This window comes from Equus przewalskii, chromosome 10 (assembly GCF_037783145.1).
Source record: "Equus przewalskii isolate Varuska chromosome 10, EquPr2, whole genome shotgun sequence".
Classification (NCBI taxonomy): Eukaryota; Metazoa; Chordata; class Mammalia; order Perissodactyla; family Equidae; genus Equus; species Equus przewalskii.
Genome location: NC_091840.1, coordinates 26,718,488 through 26,744,631, shown reverse-complemented (window position 1 = coordinate 26,744,631; position 26,144 = coordinate 26,718,488). Strand labels below are relative to the sequence as shown.

The 26,144-nt window shown below is 37.2% G+C and overlaps 1 protein-coding gene across 32 annotated transcripts in view; it reads left to right on the top strand.

Moving 5' to 3' along the window:
• Positions 1 to 26,144, top strand: part of MBTD1 (mbt domain containing 1) — a 67,555-nt gene that overhangs the window by 32,718 nt on the left and 8,693 nt on the right. For 10 of the 32 annotated variants that reach the window (XM_070560727.1, XM_070560725.1, XM_070560724.1 and 7 more), the window contains 13 exons: positions 1,347 to 1,486; positions 2,793 to 2,907; positions 3,743 to 3,828; positions 12,544 to 12,661; positions 15,264 to 15,398; positions 15,683 to 15,771; positions 15,975 to 16,209; positions 16,817 to 16,872; positions 17,216 to 17,320; positions 20,679 to 20,826; positions 21,704 to 21,786; positions 22,173 to 22,407; positions 22,895 to 22,972. In XM_070560727.1, coding sequence (XP_070416828.1) covers positions 1,347 to 1,486; positions 2,793 to 2,907; positions 3,743 to 3,828; positions 12,544 to 12,661; positions 15,264 to 15,398; positions 15,683 to 15,771; positions 15,975 to 16,209; positions 16,817 to 16,872; positions 17,216 to 17,320; positions 20,679 to 20,826; positions 21,704 to 21,786; positions 22,173 to 22,407; positions 22,895 to 22,972 — 1,623 coding nt within the window. Of the gene's footprint in view, positions 1 to 1,346; positions 1,487 to 2,792; positions 2,908 to 3,742; positions 3,829 to 12,543; positions 12,662 to 15,263; positions 15,399 to 15,682; positions 15,772 to 15,974; positions 16,210 to 16,816; positions 16,873 to 17,215; positions 17,321 to 20,678; positions 20,827 to 21,703; positions 21,787 to 22,172; positions 22,532 to 22,894; positions 22,973 to 26,144 lie in introns of all 32 variants that reach the window. The other 22 variants (XM_070560744.1, XM_070560740.1, XM_070560738.1 and 19 more) reach the window with 7 other exon arrangements.

Genomic DNA, 26,144 nt, shown 5'->3' with positions numbered 1-26,144 from the left:
CACAAAAATTAACTCGAATTAAAGACTTAAGACCTGAAACTGTAAAAACCCCCAGGAAGACATAGGGGAAAAGCTCCTTAACATTGGTTTTGGCAACGACTTTTGGGGTAAGACACCAAAAGTACAGGGAACAAAAGCTAAAATAAAGAGAGGGACTACATCAAACTAAAGAGTTTCTTCCCAACGAAGGAAACAGTCACCAAATTGAAAAGGCAACCGACAGAATGGGAGAAAATATTTGCAAATCTTGTATCTGATAAGGGATTAATAAAATAGATAAAGAACTCATTTAACTCGATAGCAAATAAGTAAATAACCCAATTAAAAAATGGGCAAAGGACCTGAATAGACATTTTTCCAAAAGAGATATAAAAATGGCCATTAGGTACATGAAAAGGTGCTCAGCATCACTAGTCATCAGGGAAATGCAAATCAAAACCACAGTGAGATACCACCTCACACCTGTTAGGATGGCTCCTATCAAAAACACAAGAAATAACAAGTGTTGGCAAGGATGTGGAGAAAGGGGAAGGCTTGTACACTCCTGGTGAGAATGTAAATTGGTGCAGCCATTATGGAAAACATTGTGGCAATTCCACAAAAAGTTAAAAATGGAACTACCGTATAACTCTGCAGTCTGCTGCTGGGTATGTACCTGTTTGTCTTTTTTGAGCTTGTGATCCTTGTTCTTCTAATTTTGCTTTTCAGATTATTGTCCATTATGCTGATTTACCAAAGAGGCACAATAATAGTTAGAGTTCTGTTGCCTTCTTCCATCACTGAATAATGGAGCACTTACCTCAAGCTTGGAACCCATCCCTTTTTTCTCATCCTCTGAATATAACTTAAGAAAATCTTCACATTGCCCTTAGGATTTTTCCAGGAGTTGGCTTTTTTTAGGTTTCACTCTTTGCAGTGTTTTAAAGGCTTGTGCTGTACTTTGAATTAATCCTCAGTGGCATTGTATTTCTTTTTATCTTTTGTTTATAATCCTTTCAAACACTGGAGCTCATGATGTATATGAAAATTCCTGGTGCTGGGTGAGCACTAGGAAATGTTAGTTGAATCTGGCTTACATTTGTGTGTCTTTTGACCCTTTTTAAAGTCTTTCTGACCTTGAGCTATTTTCGGACCTTCTGGACCCCCTAGCCATGGCATCATACCAGTCTTTTTCTCTCATTTTTGTGTAGGTATTTTATCATTTGTGTAACAGATAGAAGAAATTTTCTCTTAAGGAAAACTTTTAAATTAAAACCTTTAGACAGTTGGAGAAATTATTAAACTGTTAGGTAAAAATTGGTGTTATTATATTATCATAATGCCCATGTTTTTATTTTGTTAATTAGCTACCTGCGAAATGTGTGGGATGGTTGGTGTGCGAGATGCTTTTTACTCTAAAACAAAGCGTTTCTGCAGCGTTTCATGTTCAAGAAGTTATTCGTCAAACTCCAAGAAGGCAAGCATTTTGGCCAGACTTCAGGTAACGGTACAGAGACCTTCGTATTCTTTCTGTCTGTCGTTTCTCTGGCTTTCACCGTTGATCTGTCATTTGACTGTGATTCACTGCATTCCACCTCTGCCCAATTGGCCAGTTGTCATTTTACACCCCACGTTTTTAGGAAATAGGTGAGTCCCAAAGTTTGTTCAGTCTAAAAATTGAACAGCTATTATAAATAGATAAGACATACTATCCAGAATAAACTGTGAACTGTTTGTGTAAGTGAGTTAAAAATACTTATGCTTTTTCTAAACAAGTATAAACATAATAAACAACTTTTTATATATAGAAATTGAATCCATTTTTCCCCCCTTGTTTTCTTTTGAGTTAACATCAAGGCAGAATCTTTCAACATTTGCGGGGAAATAATTTACCCTTTGGTTTTATGTTCCCATCATCTTTGCTTTGTAGTTTAGATTACAACCCATATGATACCTTGACCAAATATATTTGGTTAATCCAACTGACCTTTTTGAAAACATTCATGATATGGAAAAAAAAATCATCTTTCTTGAAACAGACATCAGTGCCTACAAAATGACTGAAGATTTGATGATTTGACTAAGTTGTTGGTATTGTGGCATAGAAACTTTTTGAAGGCATTATGTAACTGATTTTTGTAATGTATTTTACTTGAGTGATCACATTTTTCTTATTCTCATTTAACTTATTGTGATCATTACATAGCACTGAAAGGATTATTTAAATCCCCCAAATTAAGGAAATACATCACTTAGATGTATTTCTATATTTCAGATAGACAGTACCTAAAGATCCTGAGCAGTGGTCTGTACCCAAGTGGATGGCAGTTTGTCACACTGAATTTGGCCAATGATCATTTTGTCATTGATCTTTTGCATTAGCACTAAAGGTATAAACCTCAGTCACTTGCTCTTTAAACATTAAATTGTCTTCTCTTACCATATAAATAGCAATGCTTGGCAACCTGCATGAGTGAATAACCAGTGGTTTTATCTAGTATAAGAAGGAATCATGTATCCACCACAGCCTATATTTTAACATCTTATGGGGTGTAATTTTTTATTAACATATTAATTTGCATATTGCTGTTTTAGTCTGTGCCAGCTCTGCTACCCATATTAGAAATCTACATTGTAGCAGAACTCCAGAAAAGATTTCCCATGTTAAAATTCTTTGTGTATTTCCTCCGCTTGAATAATTTTCTAAACCCTCGATGTTTACTTAAGCAGAATGAGTAGTGTGCAATCAAGTTAGTTTTCAGTGTCGGGGAGGATGAAAAAGAATCCTATTTACTTAACTCTTCTTGTTTTAGGGTAAGCCTCCAACAAAGAAAGCAAAAGTTCTTCAGAAACAACCTTTAGTTGCTAAACTAGCCGCCTATGCTCAGTATCAAGCTACCTTGCAAAATCAAGCAAAGACTAAAGCAGGTAATATGGGTGAATGCAGTAAAGGTGAAATATTTGATACTGATTCATCTGGTTTTAATTAGTGACATTTTAATTTGGGATTCTGGTTATCTAAGCTGTTTCTATGCCCTGTTAACGCATTATGACATTAGGCTTCCTGATGATGGTTTTGGTATCAGTAAATTATTCTAGAAGAGAATAGTTGCATTCACAAGTTCTAGTACTTGTGGCAATCTCCTTAATATTAATGTTTTTTATTTGGTTTATTATTTATTTTTTATGTACTGATTCTCTACGCCATGGATGGTAGAGAGCATTGTGGAGATAATTGGCAAAGAAGTAGGACATTTAGCAGGCTTCAAAGGGGTTGGGGAGAAGAGAGTAATAAGAAGAAAGGACCATTTCTAATGGAAGATTCTTAACAGGAGTGCAAAGGTAAAGAGGTAAGTAGGGAGAAAGGCAGTAAATGTATTAAATGGTAGATGCTGGATGGACATGTCACCAAGGTGCACAGTAAGAGCTGCGTGGGAATAAAGACGCAAAGGCAGCCATGGCAGCGTTTGTTAGCCTGAACACCTCTGCTCTCCGCTGTTCTCTGCCTTTCCTAACTGGAGAGCTCTTACTCACGTCCCGAGGAGCACGTGTTGTGTGAAGAATACTCAAACTGCTGTTTGTTTGCAAATATGATGTATCCTAAAGTTCATGTTTCTCTAGAGAAGTTCTTTAATCCTTACAGAAAAAAAGAAAACTTTCTTTAAAGGTGATAAATTAATTTCATATTATTTTGCATTTTAAAGTAATAGCCTTCTTATGAAGATTTAAGCATTGTAATATATCTACCTTTGTTTTGTTTCAGCAGCAGTCTCTATGGAAGGTTTCAGCTGGGGCAACTACATCAATAGCAATAGCTTTATAGCAGCTCCAGTTACCTGCTTTAAACATGTGAGTATGGAATTTCTCACCTTGTATTAACATACTTCCTAGTTGATTAAATCTGAAGGTACATAACACCTAAACATTTTATCCTTAGAAGGTTTTTATCTTACACGTTGCAGTGGAAATGTCTTTTTTTATTAATTATTATACTTATTAATAGCTAAAAATAACTTCAGTAAGTTTTGTAAGTAAAACCTTAGTATAAAGAAATTGCAATCTGAAATTATTTTAAACCAGGAAAAGTACTCTTCTCGTCTGATTTTCATATTAAGTTGAATCATATAAAATTGCCTTTGTATATCAAAAGTGGTTGCATATTAGCAATGTCATGTGGTTCAACCTAATAGAAACCATCCATCATTTATATTACCTAAATCTTTGTGATTTGACCTGATAATTCAGAAAAGGAAAGCTCTTTCTTCGTTTTATTTTTGTCTCCAAATGTAAAATCACAAAAACAAAGAAGAAACTATTAGTAATATATTCTTATGGGCTGAAATATGTGCTGTATATCATGGAAAACCCTTTGCAAGATGTTTTTAGCAAGTAAATTGTTACAGAACATCTGAAATAATTCAGAATTATGTTAAAAATATACCTAATGATAAGTTCTTTCCTTTTGATTCTATTCCTTTTGATTCAATTATCTGAGTAATTCTGTCCAATACTTTTTTAAACCTGACTATAAGTTTAATTTATATTTAAAGGTTCTATCCGCTACTGACCATGTATAAGAAGAAAAGAGAATTTAGTAAATTAATGAATGAAATTTTGTTTGCACTTAGCATTTTGTTAAGGCTTTACTTTTAAATAACAGCATGTGGACAGAACTGAGCTTGGCTTCTTGCTATGGAAATCCAAATGAATTTTCATTCATTCACGGTCAATAAGGGATCTTGATCAAGGTCAAGAATATTAATTCAGTGGTAGAAATATAAATTAAAGCTGAGTTGATTCATTTGCAAGTCTTCTTTCTTGAAACTACGGGTGTTAAGTCCTTAGTTGCTCGCGTGCTGACTATCTGAACCAACCTAAGTGGAATCTTACTTTATCTCAGTGTGAAGTAGGTGATTTATTTTACTGTAATGTCTAATAATAGGGTCACATTTGTGAGATATATTAAATACACAGCAGCAGCAGCTTTAAAGGGAACTACAAAGCAAATCTTTCTCTCCTCTGTGGGATAGTTCCTTCTGGTACTAAGAAGCTCAGGACTAGATTAAGTTCTCAGCTGTGATAATTTATTGCAGATTCCTGGAATGTTTGTCTGTTGTCTCCTTCAGAATAGCCTTTATCTCTTTTCCTATCTTTATTTTAATAGTCTGTTTTTTATGTTTTAATATCATAAACCATGTCAAGCTATTTTACCTAAGTAGTCAGGATATTTAAAAAATAGCATTTCAGAGTCCCAAAAACATCACTTTTTTCATGTCTTTATCTTTGAATAGTAATACTATATTAAAGTTCTTTGCAAGAAAATCTCTGATACTAAAATTGATTGATTTTGTTTTTGAGTTTGCTTTTTTAAGATTGAACTGTTGTCTGATGAAAAATAGAGCAGCTAACCTTAGCTGGATTATTAATAATCATACTGTGGAGCCTCCTCTTTTTTGCTCAGAATTGAGGCATCTGTCACCCTGTGCCTTCCTAGTCCACTCATCTTTCTTTACTGCCTTCTCCTTATCAAATAGGAAAACATTTATATTGTTAATTTGTTAGTGTATTTTAGTACAAGTGGGTTTGCGTTGTTGCCTTAACCAGCATCTTCATTTGAAGCCATTTGGTTTAGAGGTCAGACCTCATACTGCACTTGATTTTGTCCTTTAGAGTTGACTCTTCATGGTTCTCCCCCAAGATCATTTTCTAGGTCTCCAAAGAGAGTTATTGGCTTTGACTTTAGAAAACCTGTTGTCAGGAGCTGCTGGAAGTGCGAGACCCTGCCTTGTATCATCAATCTTCTATTCTTCTGAGACTTAACACCTGCCCTGAGTCTGGTTCATCATTTGGGCCCCCTTCGTCTAGACTCTACATCTGCCTTGTCTCCAACTTGATCAGAGTTTGGGAGCCTTTCCCTGCTCCTAGGAGATTCTTTTTCAAACATGATTTTAAAAAACCTCCAGGAGCTGGCCTGGTGGTGCAGCGGTTAAGTTCGCATGTTCCGCTTTGGTGGCCCGGGGTTCGCTGGTTCAGATCCCGGGTGCGGACATGGCACTGCTTGGTGAGCCATGCTGTGGTAGGCATGCCACATATAAAGTGAAGGAAGATGGGCACAGATGTTAGCTCAGGGCTAATCTTCCAAAAAATAAAAAACCTCCAGTGTGTAACGTGGAAGCAGAGCTGTTGTGATTGCACCAGGAGTTGGGCATGGGGCCCTGGCAGAGCCTCGAATGCCTTGTTTCTTTAACGTAACCCAACCTCTTCTGGATTAAGGGTTCCAAGTAAACGCTTTATGGTTGCCAGCACTTAAATGTGATTGTGATTAATTCTAAAGTTATAGAATTTCAAGAGAATTCCTCTTTCCATGGTGTATCTTTAATCTTCTGGGAATGAAGTCTCTGCAAAGTACGATATAGGACTATATCCTTTTCAGTAATTGCTGTGATTACTTGATTACAACGGTGCTTGACATTTTTATAATTAGCAATGGAAATTGAGCCTCAGTTCTCATTAAATATATCTACTTAGGAATCTGTATATTATGATTGCCATATATCTGGTATATCTTTCATTTTATCTAGGTGGTATTTTTCAGGCTTTTTTTTTAGCAGCAGAATTCCCCTTTTCCCTAGTAAACATAGCTAGGATAAGAAGAAGCTGCACTGATTGGTCTGGCAGGGGCGGGGTGGTGTGGCCGGAGCCTTGGCCCCTGACCCTTGGCTCCCCCTTCCTTGGCAGTCTCTGAGGTTGGAAACCACGAATTAGCTAATAGCACTTTTCGCTAATCCTAAATCATATGGTTACAAAGCTGTAAGGCATCTTAAAAATCATCTAATCTATCTCTTGTTATAAATAAAGAAACTCTTGTTACTTTTTTCAATAGCTGGATTGTAATTTTCAACTTTGGGCTTTAACTTGCTTTTCATTGAGGTAAAGTCCTTTCTTTTTTTTTTTCTTTTTCTTTTTCCTCCCCAAAGCTCCAATACTTAGTTGTATATTTAAATTGTATGTCCTTCCCGTTCTATGTGAGCTGCTGCCACAGCGTGGCTAGTGGCAGACAAGTAGTGTGGTTCCGCGCCTAGGAACCAAACCAGGCCTCTGAAGCAGAGCACGTCCAGCTTTAACCACTAGGCCATCAGGACTGGTTCTCCTTTTTTTTCTTGATGTGGTTTTGAATTAAGCCCCTATAGGTTCACTTCTGTATTTCTCCTTTACTCACACACTCCTACTACACAAGACTTCTGACACCAGATGTGTGGGTTTTCCACACATCAAGCAGTTCTCTGACACCAGCTGGGTGTCCTATAATTCAGTTCACTTCTGACACTATCTGCGTAGAGTTAGCATCAGATGCCACAAGTTAAGGGCTCAGTCTGACAAGACTGCGCCCACTTCAGACACCAGTCGCAAGTTCCAGATTGTCACCTATACTTCTGACCTACTGGCTCTAAATCAGGGTTCCCATGACCCCCTCCTTGGGTTCGATAATTTGCTAGAGTGGCTCACAGAACTCAGGGAAACACGTTTACTAGTCTGTTATAAAGGATATAATAAAGGAATCAGGTGAAACAGCCAGATGAAGAGAGACATAGGGCAAGGTATGTGGGAAGGGGCATGGAGCCTCCATGCCCTCTCCAGGCTCGCCACTCTCCTAGCACCTCCACTTGTTCATCAACCCAGAACCTTTCCAAACTGCGTATATTGGGATTTTTCTGGAGGTTTCATCACGTAGGCATGATCAGTCATTAACTGAGTCTCCAGCCCCTCTCCCTTTCCTGGAGGATGAGGTATAGGACTGAACGTTCCAAGCTTCTAATCATAGCTTGGTCTTTCTGGTGACCAGCTCTCATCCTGAAGCTATATACCAAGAGTCACCTCATTAGAAGAAAAGACACTCCTGTCACCCATAAATTCCAAGGGATTTAGGAGCTCTGTGTCAGGACCTTGGGTCAGAGACCAAATATGAGAACAAAAGATGCTCCTAGTGCTCTTACCACTTAGGAAATTACAAAGGTTTTAAGAGCTCTGTACCAGGAACCAGGGACAGAGACCAATATATATGTTTTCTGTTATTTCACAGCCCCTAAAAACAGTATCCATAACTATCCTTAAACTGTGAAAGAATCTCCAAAATACTACTGTAGTGCCACATGCCAGTTAGGTACATTATATATATGAATGAAATTCACAGATGATTTTCTTCTTTTAGTAATATGTTTGAACCCAGGGGAGCCTCCACTTGGTCTGTGTGTATGCAGAACACTTACCTTTAAAGCACTCTTAATTTTTTTTTTAAAAGACTATAGTCTTTTAAACTGATGCGCTCATCTTTCCATTATTTGCCTTATAAAATCAAGTGAAATAGTTTTCCTAGGCGTACAGCACAGGCCAAAATGTGCCAGTATTAAATGTACATGAAACATACAAAAGCTGAAATCCTATTCCTCCAGTCATGTATTTACAATCAGATTTATTTTGTTTGATACTCTGGTGTTTTGTTGATCGTGTCATTGGTAAGACCAGAAATGTAATCATCGTACTTTTTTCTCCCTTGAGGATAGTTGTAGTTTTGTATTTTATAAAAGGTCCTTTGTACACATATATGCTGTAACTTGAAGCTAAGTTTACTATACTCTTTCATCCTGCCCCCCCAAATACCCCTGGTGTTACTTAGGTGATCTGTTCTGATCCTCTCTTGGGTGCCTCACCTGCACGCCCGCTGTTTTGAGCAGATAAGGTTATCCATATTTCTTTGCAACAAGTATCACAACTATGTTTTTGGACTTTAAGGAGAAAAACAAAAGCCTTTTTGTTTGTGTATATACAGTAACAATAGTTCATAGTAAAACTCTTAATCCATTTCTCAGTTATGTGTTTATTAGTAAAATAATCTCTTTCAAGTAAAACTATTTTTTGTTTCTTCCCCTAGCCTTGACCACACATATACATGACTCTACTGAAAGTTGAAAATAAATGACTTTGTGTTCATTTTAACTCGTTAGAATCTTCAATATGTCATCTTAGATTGCAGAATTTCTTTCTAATGGAAATAAAACTTGAATTCATTTCTGTCATTTATGAGTGCTCTATCTGAGTTAACTTTTTTGAGTGTTGCCATGAAATAGATTTTCTGCACGAAAGCAGTGGACTCTAATATAGAAATCATCTGTTTTTTATGTTTTAAACCCTAAATAATCTAGGTTTTTTTTAAATTTTAGTCTTTTTTCTAAAATGTTTCTTGTTTTTCTATTGGAATCTCCCAATTCTGAAACAGTATAATATGGTTTAAAAAAAATTATGGACTGTTTTATGCTTTTCAAATTAGTCGTCACTGCTTCCTAGCTCTTTTCACATGTAAATAGCATTCCCTCATTCTTAATCTTCTACCCCAGGCCTCCCATTTCCTTTTGTATTGTCCTTGCACACCCCATCTCCCTGTTGCCACCACCTCAAAAAGTAGATTATGGTATCAAGTCACAGGATGAGTGGACTTTCTGAAGAAAGAGGGAACAGTGTTTTTTCTTGTTTCTACTTCCTCCGAATTCCAGCAAGTAGTATTTAAGAGTTGTGATTTCTTTCTAATTAATTTCCTGTAATGTTTTCTCCCCTTTTTGGCAAAATAATATTTTGTCTTTCTCTATTAGATGTACTTTAGTGACCATATGCCTGTTAGTCGTAAGGTATTTTAATGGTGGCTTTTTGTACATTGCCATATCATTATTGGGATTGATTCTTTCTTGGTTACCTATGTACAACTTCAGGACTAACGTCTGCCCACTTAAACTCTTTGTTAATAAAGATTGTGGGTGGTTGAAAGTTGTAAGTTGGCAGCTCTGTGGAGGGAAATTTGTATTTCTGCCATAAAGCATCATAAGTGCAGAGTATCAGCCCTCTATGAGAGTCTAAATATTAGCCATCTGGGCTGTTGGACCATCTGGAAATGTTCTTGAAGTGCAGAAACTAAGACTTCCCACCCAGTTGTCTTTTTACAGACAGACAGTCAGGTGGAGGTTGTCAGACATTTGTGCTGGGGAGCGCTCAGCGTTTGGATTTGGCCGTGTCCTGCAGGACCTGATGACAGCTTGCCTTGCAGGGAAGGAGAGTCGCTCCCAGATAGCCCTCACGAGTGGCCCTGGAGCAGGAAGTGGTGGAGCAGATCTTCCTGGTTTGGGAGGAGCCTGAGGTGGACCTCTCGTCCTGAGTCTGGAAGGTAAATTTGTTGTTACCTGTAAATTATGGTTCTGCTAGTTCATGCTGTGCCAATCCAGACTTTCAGAGGTGTCCCTCCTGCCAGCAAGAGAAGACAGATGACTTGGATGAAGATGGCTGTCAAGCCCTGGGTCATTTAGTCTTCCACACTTAAGAATATTCATTTTAAACAAAAGGGCAGATGTATCTGTGAAATTACCTTATTTCAACACATTGAGCACATACTATGCAATGACTATGGTGCTCTTTTTTGTTGTTTTTGTTTCTTCATTTTTTTTCTTAGAGTGAACCATATGGATTGGTTTAAGAGGGCCTAGCAGAACCACAACCTTACAGGCAAGAACAAATGTCACTTTCTGCTACTTTCTCCTATACCAATCCAGACTGTAGGGACCAAAACTATTTAATATTCCCCCACTAAAGGGAACCTTAGCTTTGTTTTTTTAAGTGAGCATATGGATATTTTATTTTCTTTAATAAAACAGGACTAAAAGTTATTTTCTCCAAACAGTTGTTAAAGCTTTTTTTTAAAAGTCAGTATGACATTGTCATATCTTCGCTCAAAGGGGAGTCCTGTATGCCAAAATCACTTAGCAGTGTGCCAACCTAACCCCTACCTTGTCAGCGTAACCATGCCTCTTCTCAACAAAAGATAAACCTGTTCCACAGGATTTGGCAGCCAAAGAAGGGTGGATAGTCTGCCTTAATTTAATGCATATATTTAACTGCATCTATCTGTTCTAATTGGTTCATCCTCACAGAAACGAATACATGGTCTTTGTGTTAATATACGTTAATCTGTTAGCTGTCTTCCTTCCAGGCTCTCCTTTTCTGATCATATCTGCTGGCAATAGGGATGGCCCTACAGTCTAGAGTGATATAGGGGGAGATAACAGAACCTGAAGAGTCCAGTCTTTCAATTTAAAAAAAGCAGAAAGAGATAGTCATAGTGGATGTATTATTTTCCACACAGCTCAGGGAGATAGTTATGTGTACCTTTCCAGAATCACAAATAGTTGAGATAGGCCACTGTCTCCAAGGTATTGGAGTATAGTCATTGCTTGCTAATTAAAGCAATAGCCGTAAATTGACTCTGTCTTTGGTTTCAAGACTTATCCTAGTTCAGTATATTTGACAGTTTCTTCCTCTCCTTCAGAAATGCCATAAACTATCGAGGATAGGGGTCGAGTAGTTTTAGGTTAACCCTCCTGTTGGTTAGCATTCACCAAAGTAGGAGAGGCTTTGCGTGGAAGACATTTGCCCGGCGTTCATATTGGCTGGTTCGTGTGGCTGCTGGATGTCTTTGTTTGCTCATCTTTGAGCTTTGAAGCTATTTTGTCTTTCCCTGATTTGTTCTTATTATGACCTCACCTAATCCTTTTCTCTATGATCAGGTTCTAAATTAAATGAGGAGCCAGATTATCAAGGGCCGCAGAGACTGGTGTTATCAGCATTTATATTCCTGAATTCACTTATTTGATTTAATTAACCATTACATAAACTCCAAATAATTGTAAATGGCCTCAAGTTCTAATGATTAAAATGTACTGGAAATTGTAATTTGGGAACCTATGTTAGATTTTGGAAAAATCCCTTTGTGGTGTTCATTTAATCATTTTTCTGAGTCCCCATCTTAACCATTTGGTGTGGAGGCAAGTGGTTACCAGTTCTAACACTGAAAGTTTTCTCTTGGGTACAGTAATTCCTACGTGAGAAATTTAGAAATAATAAATTATTTAACAATTTACCATGGTACGCGTCTCCAAAGACTCTTCAACCCACCCTTTTAATAACTTTATCCAGTGCTTTTGCCATATGTTGTTTTAACAGACTATCTTTCTGTTCTATGGATTTAACTTAAGTTGAAAATGTAGATAACTAAGTTTTGTTTCTCCTGTGTTTTTGGGAACCACATTGCTGATTGGAATTATTTTTCTTTCTGCCTTTTGGCCAGATCTTTTAAAATTAGAAGTTAAAGTAAAAGTGTGTTTATTGAGTGCATATTAAAAATAATGTTTCTTAAGTCAGCTTTATCCTGTGAAATCTCCTACCAAGTTTGTGATTCAGCTTTTGAAAAAATTGCTGCTCAATTCTTGTATGAGGACAGTATTTTGAAGTCGACGTGGATCTGTTCTAATATATGTGAATTCTTTTCCTCTTTACCCTGACCCTGGTTTTTGCCAAATAGAATTCTGTGGAAAGAGAAATAACAGTGCTATTTTTAGAGAAAAATGAGTGAATTAAATACCATTTTTAGTTTAATGTTTCCATTATTGATGGTAATGTTTAATTTTGAATGACATGTTTTAGGCTTTATGTTAATAAGATAATAATTTAATAATTTTTATATGACAGGCACCTATGGGGACCTGCTGGGGTGATATCTCAGAAAATGTGAGAGTAGAAGTTCCTAATACAGACTGCAGCTTGCCTACCAAAGTCTTCTGGATTGCTGGGATTGTAAAATTAGCAGGTGAACAGCACACATTGTTACTATTTTCACTAGAAAATGCTGATTATATTTGTAAGTTGTAAGAAAGCATATTTGTCAGTTTTGCAAGTGTTGCCAAATAAATAATAAATATGATGGTAGAGGAGAGGTTGGCAAATTTTTTTCTGTAAAAACCAGACAGTAAATATATCAGCTTTGTGGGCAATACAATCTCAGTCACAACTTTTCACCTCTACCATTGTGGCTTGAAAGCAGCTGTAGCAGGACATAGATGAGCAGGCGTAGCCGCGCTCTAGTAGAACTTCACCTGTGAGCACTGGAACTCGAATTTCATGTGATTGTCATGAATCATGAAATGTTATTCTTCCTTTGATTTTTCTTCAAACATTTAAAAATGTTAAAACCATTTTTGCATGGCAGAGTGTAAAAAACATCAGGTAGTAGGCCAGATCCTTGGGCCACAATATAGTTTGCCAACCTCTGGTATAGGAAAATACTTTGAAAAGTAACAAAAAGTTGAGGTACTAAAAAGAGTGATAGGATCCATAATACCAAAAGTAAACCAGGGTTGGTAATTTCATATGTCTTGGGTTCTTCCTTTTTCTTCATTCCCGCTGTTTCCATGTAGCCTAGGCCTTATTTCCTTATTGCTCATGAAATAAGTGCATTAGGTGATATGCAGAAGTATAAGACTTGTTTTTTCCAGCAAGTTCACATCTGCCAAATGTTGAATACCTTTATGGCAAGGTGCTCACTGAGTAGTGTAGCTGGACACTGTAGTACTTTAGAGGAGGGGCCGCCACTCAGATCAGAAGAGTTGTCGTGAGATACTGGAAGAGGTCTCTCACTCATCCTTCTCTTTCTAGTCTTAACTCCGGCCTTCTTCCCAAAATGCCCACATGTACTGGTGATAGACTCAATTTACCTAAAAATGATCTTAATCCTGTTTGTCTGTTCAAGTGTCTTTACTAGCTTCTTTGTCCTTAAAGGATCAAGATGGTCAGCATTTACAGCTATTGATGAGTTGCACCCTATACCACTGACCAAATTTTTTGTTGCTCCGCAACATAAATAATCTGTTCTAATGAGAGTAGTCTCCGTCCTCCCTAATGCAGCCTGTTTTTTGCCACCTCTCTGCCTTTGCTCACTCGCACAAGTGGCCCATGCTCTGTACTTAATGTATTATCCAGTTCAGTTCCCACCTTTTCCGTGAAACGTTTCCCCAGCTTTAATAAGCATCTCTCAATGCCTCTATTATTCTCCACACCATAATTTAAAACAGCGGTATGCTGTTTCTGTCCTAGATGTTTGTCAGTTGTATTTAAATATCTCTAAAGATCAATATATTTAATATCCAAGAATTATTTTTACCTCCCATCTCTGATTTTACATTTCTGTTTTATCTGATTGCATCGTCTTATTTTAGCCACTTTAATGACATTTTGTAAGTGAGCCTGATGTTAATCGTAAACTAGAGCTCAGCAACAGCAAACTCATAAATGGTTCTGTGAATTATTGAATTTTAAAACTAAAGGATTCATGTTATAAATTTTCATCATAGATAGTAACACATGAAAATGCTGACTGAACTTAGCTCCCGGTCTCAGATGCAAATTTATTGGGCCTTTTTTATTTCGCTAAGGGCATTAAATTAAACCTCAATCTCTTATCAACATAAGGCTTATTAAATTTATGAACAGGATCCATCATATACTCTTTGTTCTTTCTAGGAAATGAGGCTTTCTCTTGCTTAGTACATGGAGTTTTCACGTGATTTCACATACTTTTATTTGTGTTTATTAAACTTCTTTACCTAGCATTTCTGAATCTTATTTCCAAATAAACAGAAGAATTTAGACTCAAAGTATCAGCATGCAAATTCTCCAAAAATAATTGGTCACCCAGTCAGCTGGATAAAGCAGTTTCTTTGAAATATACTTTAACTAGATTTTTGTGATTTGACAAGGTTTTGCTAATTTACCACAATGTTCTTGCTTTATTTTCAAAACTATATTCTAGTACGACTTTCCCACACCTGTTTTCACTGAGAATTTCTTTTCTAGAATTTAAGAAGCTGTGGATAAAATCAAAATATATTGAAAGGAAGAAGCCATGCTCTGAAAACAGTTAAACTGGTACAAATGGTTCTCAGAAAGTTTGATCCATACGCCAGTAGCACCAGCATCACCTGGGAACTTGTTAGAAATGCAGATTCTAGGGCTGGGCCCAGGGTTCACCAGTTTGAATCCTGGGTGCAGACATGGCACCGCTCATCAAGCCATGCTAAAGCGGCATCCTATGTAGCAGAGCTAGAAGGACCTACAGCTAGGATATACAGCTGTGTACTGGGGGGCTTTGGGAAGAAGAAGAAGATTGGCAACAGATGTTAGCTCAGATGCCAGTCTTAAAAAAAAAAAAAGAAAGAAAGTAATGCAGATTATCGATGCAGCCAAAACCTTCGAACCCAGAACCTCTCGGGTGGGGCCCAGCCCTCTGTCTGTCTAACAAGCCCTGCTCGTGATTCTGTTGCAGATGCACAGACGTGTGACAACCACTGCCAGCAGCTATATCCTGTTTTATTTCTCTTCATTTTCTTATATGGTGATTGATTTGTTGGTTTCAGGTTACAATGCCCTTTTAAGATATGAAGGATTTGAAAATGACTCTAGTCTGGACTTCTGGTGCAATATTTGTGGTTCTGATATCCATCCAGTTGGTTGGTGCGCAGCCAGTGGAAAACCTCTTGTCCCTCCCAGAAGTAAGTAGCTTATACCTTTACTATAATTTAAATATATGTGCTTTAGTGCAGTTTCACACACAGTAACATTAAGATGATAAAGAAATTAAAATACTATATTTTGGTTTCAAGTACCTTACTTGTTGGCAAGACATACTTGTTTTCTCTGTTTCTGTTACTCTTCTTCAGAATCTTAATTAATACTCTAAATTGCAGGGAGATTTGTGACTATTTTTTTTAGCAAATAGTTTATGAAGCAGTTCTGCTCTTTGCCAAAGTGTAACTGGTTATTTCTTTTGTTTTAGCTATTCAGCATAAGTATACAAACTGGAAAGCTTTTCTAGTGAAACGACTTACTGGTGCCAAAACACTTCCTCCCGATTTCTCACAAAAGGTAAAGACAGGACCTTAGAAAGGACTGCAGTGTTAAATGAGAGCTCTGAAGAAAGGAGTAACTCCAAAGTTTTTGCTTTAGTGAGCTAGAATGACCTCTGTTAAATATTGAGTGTACTCAGTATTTTTAATAGAACAGTATTAAAATTATTTGTAGACCTTTGTCATGAATTCTGAACAGTTTTTGTCTGCTTTTGTTTCAAGGTTTCCGAGAGTATGCAGTATCCTTTCAAACCCTGCATGAGAGTAGAAGTGGTTGACAAGAGGCATTTGTGTCGAACACGAGTGGCAGTGGTGGAAAGTGTAATTGGAGGAAGATTAAGACTAGTGTACGAAGAGAGTGAAGATAGAACAGATGACTTCTGGTGCCATATGCACAGCCCGTTGATCCATCATATTGGTTGGTCTCGAAGCATAGGCCATCGATTCAAAAGATCTGGTAAGCACCTGTCACAAGAACTCCTTTTGAAAGTTATCATTGAGACTGAAGTGTACTACTTGGTTATTTTTCTCTATAGAATAGCATAGATCAAAAATAGCATTCCAGTTGTCTGGGCTGCTCATTCTACCTTAATAAGGGAAGGTTCCCACTAGAATGTTAGTGTCCCAACTAATTCCTTTATATTCCTTCCACTTGTTCTCACTTAAAAAATAACACTTTTGTTCACGACTACATTTGTTTCCTTACACTTTTCTTATCCAGCCCATTTGAAAGATCTAAGGATAACCTTTCTTTTTCCATTCAATTTTCCTCAAAATAGCAAGATTAAATGTGGTTAGACTTAATCATAAACACATTAAGACATACTTCTAAAGTTGTAATTCCCTAATTCCCAGCATTTTCAATGGTGGAATGTATTTAATAGCACATGTACTTTGAAGAGAGAAAGACTATTAAAGAATATTATTCACCATAAATGTAGAAGGCATGTATTTTTGCCATGTTTTAGAGTATACATACCTTGTGAGTTTGAAACCTTCAAAGAAACGTGGTTTTTGGTCTTCTCACAAATGCTGACAGATTAGTGTGTAACTTTTCCTTGTAGATATTACAAAGAAACAGGATGGACATTTTGATACACCACCACATTTATTTGCTAAGGTAAGAAGTTTTTATAAGAACCCTCATTTGTAAATTAGGTTTGAAAGAGGGTTGTGGGTTTTTTTCCTAAAATTATGAAAATCACAATTACATATGTTCACTTAAAAGAATTAAGACCGTGTAATCCTTAGGTGTCACAACTATTGATTGTAATTATTCTTAAAATTTTGTCTGTTTGCCTGACTTCTCTCTATTCCCTAATGGAAGTTTGAGTTTTCATATTAGGTAGGTAGGAGAAGGCTTTTGGTATTTTCATCTGGTAAACCTTTTCAGATTGCTAACATTTTAATTATTAAAATGATAACATTTGTAACAGTTGATGTGCTTTCCTGTAATTCTTTAGGTAAAAGAAGTAGACCAGAGTGGGGAATGGTTCAAGGAAGGAATGAAATTGGAAGCTATTGACCCATTAAATCTTTCTACAATATGTGTTGCGACCATTAGAAAGGTAAGAGAATAGGTTTAAAGTATAGAAATGCAGTTATAGGAACTGGGTTTAAGGCAGTAGGAGAAAGAGGCCCCAACATTCATTTTGACATAAAATGTGTGTATCTGGATCCTCACTGGATAGAAAGTTACTAATAATTTCAAAATAAATTTGAATTCTCTTATCACAGGTTCTCTTTTTCTATAGCTTCTTGTCCAGATGGTCATCTTGAGTCTGCTCCCTTTATTTACAGAAGTATATCCTAAGTTAGAGGAACAACGTTTATTTAAGTTACCTCTTGCTCAAAGCTAGTCCAGCACAGAATTGTCGGGAAGCCAAGTTTATCTTCGGTTTCCTGTGTTTCCTTTTTGTGCCTTTTTCTTTCTTTTGGTGGCGCTTCATTCTTTTCTCTTTTTCCTCTCTTCTAAAACTGCTTTTCTGAGAAGATCTAGAAGAGTGGTTCTCATTTCTCAGCAGGCAACAAAATCCCCTGGAGAACTTAAAGAAATGCTGGTGACCAGGCTTCTTACCCCGGTATTCTGATTCAATCCATCTGGGTTGGGGCCCTAGTGTTGACATTCTTTTGTGTCTCCAGGTGGTTCTGATCATTAGTCAGGTACAGAGGAAGACAAGAATTTGAGTCAGTCATGTCTAACTGTGAGACCTTGAATGTAGGTGCCTGGGACATGGCAGCCTTCATAACTGTTTTAAATTCTTTGGGCTTAAGATTTTAAACTGTGTTGAAATGCGCATCACAATTTAAGTTACAGCTTTACGTAAGTAGATTCTGGATCAGTGGTTCTTAACCATCGAAGTACTTGAGAATCACCTGGAGACTCAAAAGAATGTCTGTTGTGTGCGATGAAGATGAAGTACCCAGTGAGTAGGTCATACTTCGTTCAGGAAGTTCTTAGTTGATGCTTGCCATGCTAGGTTTGTTTGGACTCTAAAAAGCTTACAGTCTTGTAGAGCAAGGTAAGATGTATAAAAATAAGTTTAATACAAGATTAACTGTGACTTAAGAAAGGTACAAAGTACTGTTGGATTGCAAATAAAGGAGAGATCACATCTTCTCAGAGGAGGCAGGGAAAGCTCTATAGTGGACAGAATATTTGAAAACATCTTGAAGGATGGGAAGAATGAGGCCCAGCAGAGATGCAGGAGGAAACTGTGCCATGGGAAGAGAATGTGCACAAAAGCATCAAGATAGGAAAGTACAGGCCACATTTAGGATGGCAGGTAGTTCACATGCAGTACTCATCACACCTGTTGCATTGGCTATTCTAGGCAAGGCTTTCTGTTTATAAGGAACAGAAACACACTAAAGTTAGCTCTAGGATGGTTCCACAGTGGGCAGTCTCACAGACATGCGAGGACACAGATGAGAACTGGAAAGACATAAACCCAGTGTTAGTCTCTCCACCTCTCAGGGTCCTCTTTGTCCCATCTCTTCTCTACTCTGAGTCTGTGCCACTTTTCCTTTCCTCTTTCTCAATTGTGTCTTGCTCATTCACTCAGTCTGCACATGGTGGGCCCTAGCCCTATTCTGTATCACAGCCTTTCAGTTCCAGGTCCAACCCATGGCTTGACAACAGTCTCTGTGTCTGTTCATTCTAATTACTGAGAGAGAATCTAAATAGCTGACCCTAGTCTTTAGCTTGGTCCCCTGAAGGTTAGCTACCTTGGTCCAGTCAGTTCTTTTTAGAAAGGGAGAAAGGACTGCCACGTGAGTGGGTGCAGTCCTTTCCAGAGGTCTTAGGCAAAGCTGTTAAGCTTGAAGAGAAAGTTACTGTACATATCCAATAGAGTAGAAATAAGTAGGAGAAAGGAACTTGCGGGCAGAGACTGAAAGATAATGTGGAACAGGTAGTGCAGGTTTTGAATGCTTGGTCAGGCCCTCTGAGCTTTCTTGGTTAAACAAGGTAAGTTGGTAAAGGTTTCTGGCATGAACAGAGGTCCTACCCAGGGAAGGTTAAACTGTGTAAGAGAGAGATGTCCATAGAGGAAGGCCAAAAGGAATGGTATCAAACAAGATAGTGGGGACAGAGTTAATGGCAAGGACCAAGGGACTGGATGTGTAGGAGAAGTTGTAGGACCTGGTGATTCATTACCTTTGAAGGAATAAGAGAAGCAGTTGTTGGTTTGACGCCCTGTACTATAATATGTTCAGCCTGCAGGTAGAATGCAGGCTCGGGACATGGAAGGGAGACAAACTCCTGATAAAACTTGAAAAATTGTTGGCATAGGATTGATTTTTGAAGCCCTGGATGGATGACATCACCAGACAGAAAGAAAAGGCCAAAATCAGAAACTTAAGGTTTGGCAGTGAAAGGGCAGCCACCAAAAGAAATGTGTAAGGAATGATCAGAGAGGTGAGCAGATTGATCACTAGGCTGTAATGTAATGAGAATCAGGAGAAGATGTTTCCAGAAGTTAAGAATAGTCAACAGATACCGGATACTGCAGGGAAGCTGGAGTTTGAAGAGGGGAAATGTTGGGAAAAAGACACCAGATGTGACAAACTGGGAGATCATTGGCAAATTTAGCAGTTCAATGGTAAGGACAGAAATCCGACTGCAAGGAGTTACATAGTATACAACTTGAATTGGTCTCCGGGTGAGCTGTATGTAGGAGTTCATTGTACTGTTCTTGTACCTTTCCTGTAAGTGTGAACTGTTTCAAATAGAATACTTTTAAGTATTGTTGATATAATAGAAATTGGGAGACATTGGAGTACAAGAGATGGTGTTTTTGAAGCAAGGTACCAGTGGTAATAGGACAAGACAGAGAAGTTTGTCGTGGGTGTGAGGGAGGCACAGGGAAAGGACTACTTTTTACAGCAATCTAAGGTGTGAAGGAAGGAATGTGAGGACCCTAACATAGTTTCTGTTGTGGAGGAGCATGGTTATCTCTAGCATGAGAGAGGTAAAGTTGAAGCTTGAAGAAGGTGGAAAAGGTTTGGGAAAAATACTCTATGTGATAAATGAGAAGGAAAGAAGTGAAGTTACTACTGAGCAGGATTTAGAGCCTCGCCAAGGCTAGATAGTGAAATTATAAAAGAGCAGAGCGCTCAGCCCAATTTCCTGAAGCCACAGCAGCAGGCAGCCTTAGCCGTGGGCACAGGCACTCTTTCCTAGACCTCTGCAGTCGCTTCTCTGTAACCCTGCTTTTGTTTCTTGTACACACTAGAATTTACTAATTTAATAGATTTTTCGTTTTAATTTCCATTATTTAAAATAATTCGATAAAGAAGCATTTTTCACTTTTAAGAGACCTTTATGTAATAGATTTTCCTTTCTTTTAGAACGTCAACTTAAAGGATCATTTTTATAATAGCGATATCTAATTTCAAATACTTGGAATTCTCTTAATTTAAAAGGTGCTGGCTGATGGATTCCTGATGATTGGGATCGATGGCTCAGAAGCAGCAGATGGATCTGACTGGTTCTGTTATCATGCAACCTCCCCTTCTATTTTCCCTGTTGGTTTCTGTGAAATTAACATGATTGAACTTACTCCACCCAGAGGTACTTCATCCTAATGTATATATATACTGGGTTTTCATCCTTGTTTTCTTTTTACATGGTATCTGTTTACAACATTTAACAAAGCCCTAGATTTCTTGTTGGTGTGGATATATATGTGTCTATATGTATATATAAACATACCCATTTATGTGTATATAAACATATGTTCTAAAAACATAGAGCACTGTATTTCAGCTAGCCTTAATAAACTACATTTGTATAGAATTTTTCCTAAGCATCTGTGCATTTTATATGAATTGGTATTTTTAAGCTCTTTCGAAATGATGGCGTAGGCTTAATGAGCTGTTGCATACATAAACTTTTTGTAAAAATAGATATTTTAGCCTTTGAGGGGAAAGCAAGTTTACATCTTCAGATTACCATGTGGCTTTTTAAAAGAAGGCATACCCTTAAATAGCTCTCATGGCTTAACCTGTGACTTTCCTAATTTCAATATCTCAGCCTTGAGTTTTTCTCTTAAGAAAAGAAGGGGGAGAAGCTAAAAGGTCTATAAAAATAGTATTTGCCCAGCCAGTTTTCTTTCTTGCAAAGAAGAAAAATATCACTGCAAAATGTAAAATACTAGACTATTCTAAACCAGGGGTTGGAAAAAGAAAGTCTATCATTCTTGTGGTAGACAGAGGAGAGGAGAGTCACTTATGCATTAGGACTAGTTGGTACACCTGTGTCTGTCTAAAAATGGGAAATCCTTATAACATCGAGAAGTTATTGCACTCAACGGTACTAGAGCTTGAGTTAAAAGTTTATCGTATAACCTAAAATCTGAGATTTCGTCTGTACTCACTTTTTTTAACCTACATTTTAATTTTATGCTAATTTTAAGTGAACTGCTACTTAAACCAGTTGTGTGTTCCAGGTTATACAAAACTTCCTTTTAAATGGTTTGACTACCTCAGGGAAACTGGCTCCATTGCAGCACCAGTAAAACTATTTAATAAGGTAAATTTAAATTATATCATAATAATCATGTGGAATTTTTTTTGATGCCTCACAAAGGCAAATTGTTGATCAAAATGTCTTTGTCTTATATTAGAATTTCTTAATGGACATTAATATAAGCAAATATATAGTAATAAAGCAATGTAAGTATTTACCTAGGAATTGAAACTTGTTTTCACACTTTGTTTCCTTTTTAATCTGAGTAAAATAGAAATGAATACATTTCCTAACTAGTTTTTAAGTGCTTCACCTTATATGTTTCAGTTATTAAAGAATTATTTGGTATTTTTTGGTTTGTTACATTGCTTATTTTTTTCTTTCTTAGTGATAGTGGAGTTATGCATTCTTCTTTTCACCGTTGCTAATGTTTTGCTTCTCCATGTCAGGATGTTCCAAATCACGGATTTCGTGTAGGAATGAAACTAGAAGCAGTAGATCTCATGGAGCCACGATTAATATGTGTAGCCACAGTAACTCGAATTATTCACCGTCTCTTGAGGATACATTTTGATGGATGGGAAGAAGAGTATGATCAGTGGGTAGACTGTGAGTCCCCTGACCTCTATCCTGTAGGGTGGTGTCAATTAACTGGATATCAACTACAGCCTCCAGCATCACAGTGTAAGTTGGTATACAGAAAAGGTGTCCTTTTGTAAAAATCAGCAATTCTCCAGAGGACTGTCTCACATAAATCATCTTGTGAGCTCACAGGACAAGAATATACCTATGTCTGATTGGTTGCCAGGTAAGATCTTAAGACTCAACAACAATATCACAGAATGAGACCCTGTGTACCATGGCAGTGTGAACTCAATAGTCAGTTACATAATGACTATAGAAACACAACAGTAAGAGCACTCACCAAATTAGACTTATTTTAATGAGCTTAAAATTAAAGGCTAAAAATGTATTGGTATATAAGTACTTATGAATCAGTAGTGCATTCTGTCTGGTACTGAGGTGTATGGTTTTGCAGGAGCAAGTACCCTTGTTTTCACAGTATCATGTACTTCTGTAAGCATAGTGGTCTTGGTAAAAATAGCTCATCTAAGTTGTGTCTAGAGTTGTAAGCAGTTATCTGGTACCAATTTTCCCTTTTATTTTTCAGCATCAAGAGAAAGCCAGTCAGGTTCATCAAAACAGAAGAAAAAGGCTAAGTCCCAGCAGTACAAAGGACATAAGAAAAGTGGGTCACCACGTGGTGTTTAATACATTTCCTAAGTTGCTAACCAATTGGGGTCACGGTATTCTCGCACAGAAAATGATATCCCTTGTGAGAGCTGATGACTGTGCGTTAGGTATTATGCTTAAAGGTGCAGTATGCCATAAAAGGCAAACCTTTTCAGTAATGAGAAATGCTTATATTCTGATTGACAGGAAAAATGATCACCATAATATTCAACACATACGGTAAAGAACAGTCCATAAATGATTCTCAAGGTAATATGTAAAAGAATATGTAAATTCTTTTTTTAAAACCTTTTTTATTAAACAAATTTAAAAAGAAGATGCTTGATGCTTACAGTAGACTCAGAGCCTAATAACCCTATCCTTCTTATATATAAAAACTCTCTAGAATGTTACTTCTAAGAAATTCAAGTTGATGGCTAACAAAGTCAGGCTCAGAAAACTTTTCTAAATATGCTTTCTATATTATATTTTACCTTACAATGAATGATTATTGGCATTAATAGCTAAAATAACATTAAATATATTGACAGCTCTATTTGATTCTTTAAAATCTTTTTTCCTTACCATCAAAAGCCACAGTTTTTTCTCTTAGGAAACTTATGGAATATTTCCTTCTGTGATAAGATTATTTTTATATAAAGATATTTTTCAAAGTAAACAGTGCATTTGAGAACTAAAACAGATTTTTCCGGCTGATTTGCCATATGTTCAAATAAGTGCTAATCTCTCATTAACAACCAAGAGATGGAAGCAGCACACAGAATTAAATATCCCCTTGCCTTTCTGAATATAGTTATCTGTTGATCATTTTCTCACTGGGGAACTGAAAACCTCTCCCAGCCCCTGTGCTGGTGCTTTAGTTTCCTCCGAGTGGGAAACCCAAGTCAGCCTCACAACAGTGATACCCTTCAGGCCGGTCTCGCACCCCCTTTCATGTTATGGGCCTAAGCCTCTCATAGGCTCAGAATGATTTTTCCTACTAGCTGCTTGCCAGGTTTGATAGTCACCTAAAAGAACTGTGGAGAGCATTGCCAGACCAGGCAGATCAAAGCGAGTTCCCATTTATCTGGAAATGATTAGGAGAATTCACATGGGAACTTTGTCACTGACTAATCTTAGCAGACATGATGACTAAGCTTTCTGTAAGGTTGACTAGCATAGGCTGCTTTAGCCTGTCTTCTCACTTTCTGTTGGACAAGACTTTGAGATTTCAGGGTTTTCTTTCCAAGATAGTGAATTATGAATGTATTTTATTAGTGGCTATATGATGTATACATTTTGGAACTAATTTCTGAGTATTGAATATTCACATGCTTCCCTCAGTGTGACTCTTGCAGGGTTTGTTTCTGGCTTATGGGGTCTAATGATTCTAAATTAATGTGCTAGGGACAAGGGAAGAAATATGAAATTAATGAAGTGATAATATCAGTACCCTTAGTTTTTAGTGATGTTTAACATTACCAGATTTCTGGATTACCTGGAAAAATGAATTTAGCTATAAATGTAATGTGTTCTTTAATAGTACCATTGTAATAGCTCTTAATATAATGACATCATCTCTTTAAATTGTCCTTTGGACATAGAAAGGAAGAGAACTATGGACCCACAGTCCCTTATTAAAAACCACTGGGGCCAGATGTGTTCAGAATTAGAATTTTTCAGATTTCAGAAAAGAAGTACAATCCGTGTAGCATATATTATGGAACACCCCTCGAAGACTCTGGAGCATTTTCTGAAGCAAACTATATATAAATATTTACATTAAATGGGTCAAATAAAGATTATAAATAGTATCACCAAGTGAGGTCTGGTTTTGCTGAAGTTTCCCAAAAGTCTTTGAATTTTGGAATTGAGAATAAGGAATTATAGTGGTTGAAGAAGAAGCAGTCTTCATTGTAGGGGTACTGTCTACTCCGTTTATTTTTTTATATATTACTCAGCTGATAGTTTATTAGGTAGACATTTTTCCCACAAAACTTACCCAAATATGAAAGAATTTGGGGTCCAGAAACCTAAGTCATTGCTTGCAGATTTATATCAATAGCAGATAGGCCACCAAACCTTTATCTGTTTTTAAGTTTGCCTACAGGGGATTACATGCTGGCCCTGTTGTTTCCTCTTATAGCTCTTTGGTCTTTTTGTGCCGAAAGTCATCCGTCAGTGTGTTCTTTGGTATACTCCTTTCTTACAGACGTAGACGGTTGATTGGCTTCATTGTTTTAGCTTGTTTTCCGCTGAGCTGTGTTCATGCTGTAAAGGCATAGTGAGTGCTTTTGAAAAGTAAGAGGAATGTTCTGCCAAGAGGATGATATAGACTGTTGTGTGCATGTGATCTGTCCAATTTCGAAAGCCTTTTTTCTCAAGGATTAGTCATTTTAGAGCAGAAATTTCTAGAACAGGAAAGCCAGCACTAATTTCCGTACCATCTTCAGGGGCTATTTGAGTGAGTACTAGAAAAGTCGAGATTCTCCTTGCATTTTTACTTCTCAGTGTATAGTACATTAGAAAAAGTCTCAGTGATTGCTACACATGATTTTGGTCTCGCAGTTGAGAGTTGAATATGTACTCACTAGTAGCTTGGTTTCCAGATTGTTTTACATAGGAATACTGTCTGACTTAGATTTGTCTTTTAGTCCTGTTTTTGCAAAGCATAATTTCTGATTGCTCTTGCCTGGGTCATTTGTCTACTCTGGAAGAAAAGAGATGTAATTTATAGTTCAAGGATATGTAAGTATCCTTCAGCTTTCAACCTGATTCATGCAGTATGCCTGGTGGTTCATATTTGCAAAGTTTGGAGTATTCTTTTTCTTGGTGCTGAAAGCATTGTATTTCTTCGAAGGCTTCTGTTTGCTTATGAACTATAACGAGGGTGTTTCAAAAGACGTTAGATTAAGAACTTGCAGGCAACAAGCTTTAAATTTTAAAAATGCTTTTCAGAATAAGAATTATAAGTGCTTTCTAAAGGAGTGGATTATAAAACCAAAGTTAGGGGAGCACATTGCCTATCAGTACCTGTCACCCAGGTAATACATTTATTAAACTGATTTCTCCCTGAAGGCCAGTGTTTGGCTTTATATGGGCAATGAAATGCTACCTACAAGTAGGGTTTTAAAACCCTGTCTCTCTTCCATTGGATTTTCAACCTTCCTGAAGCTAAAATTTTCTTG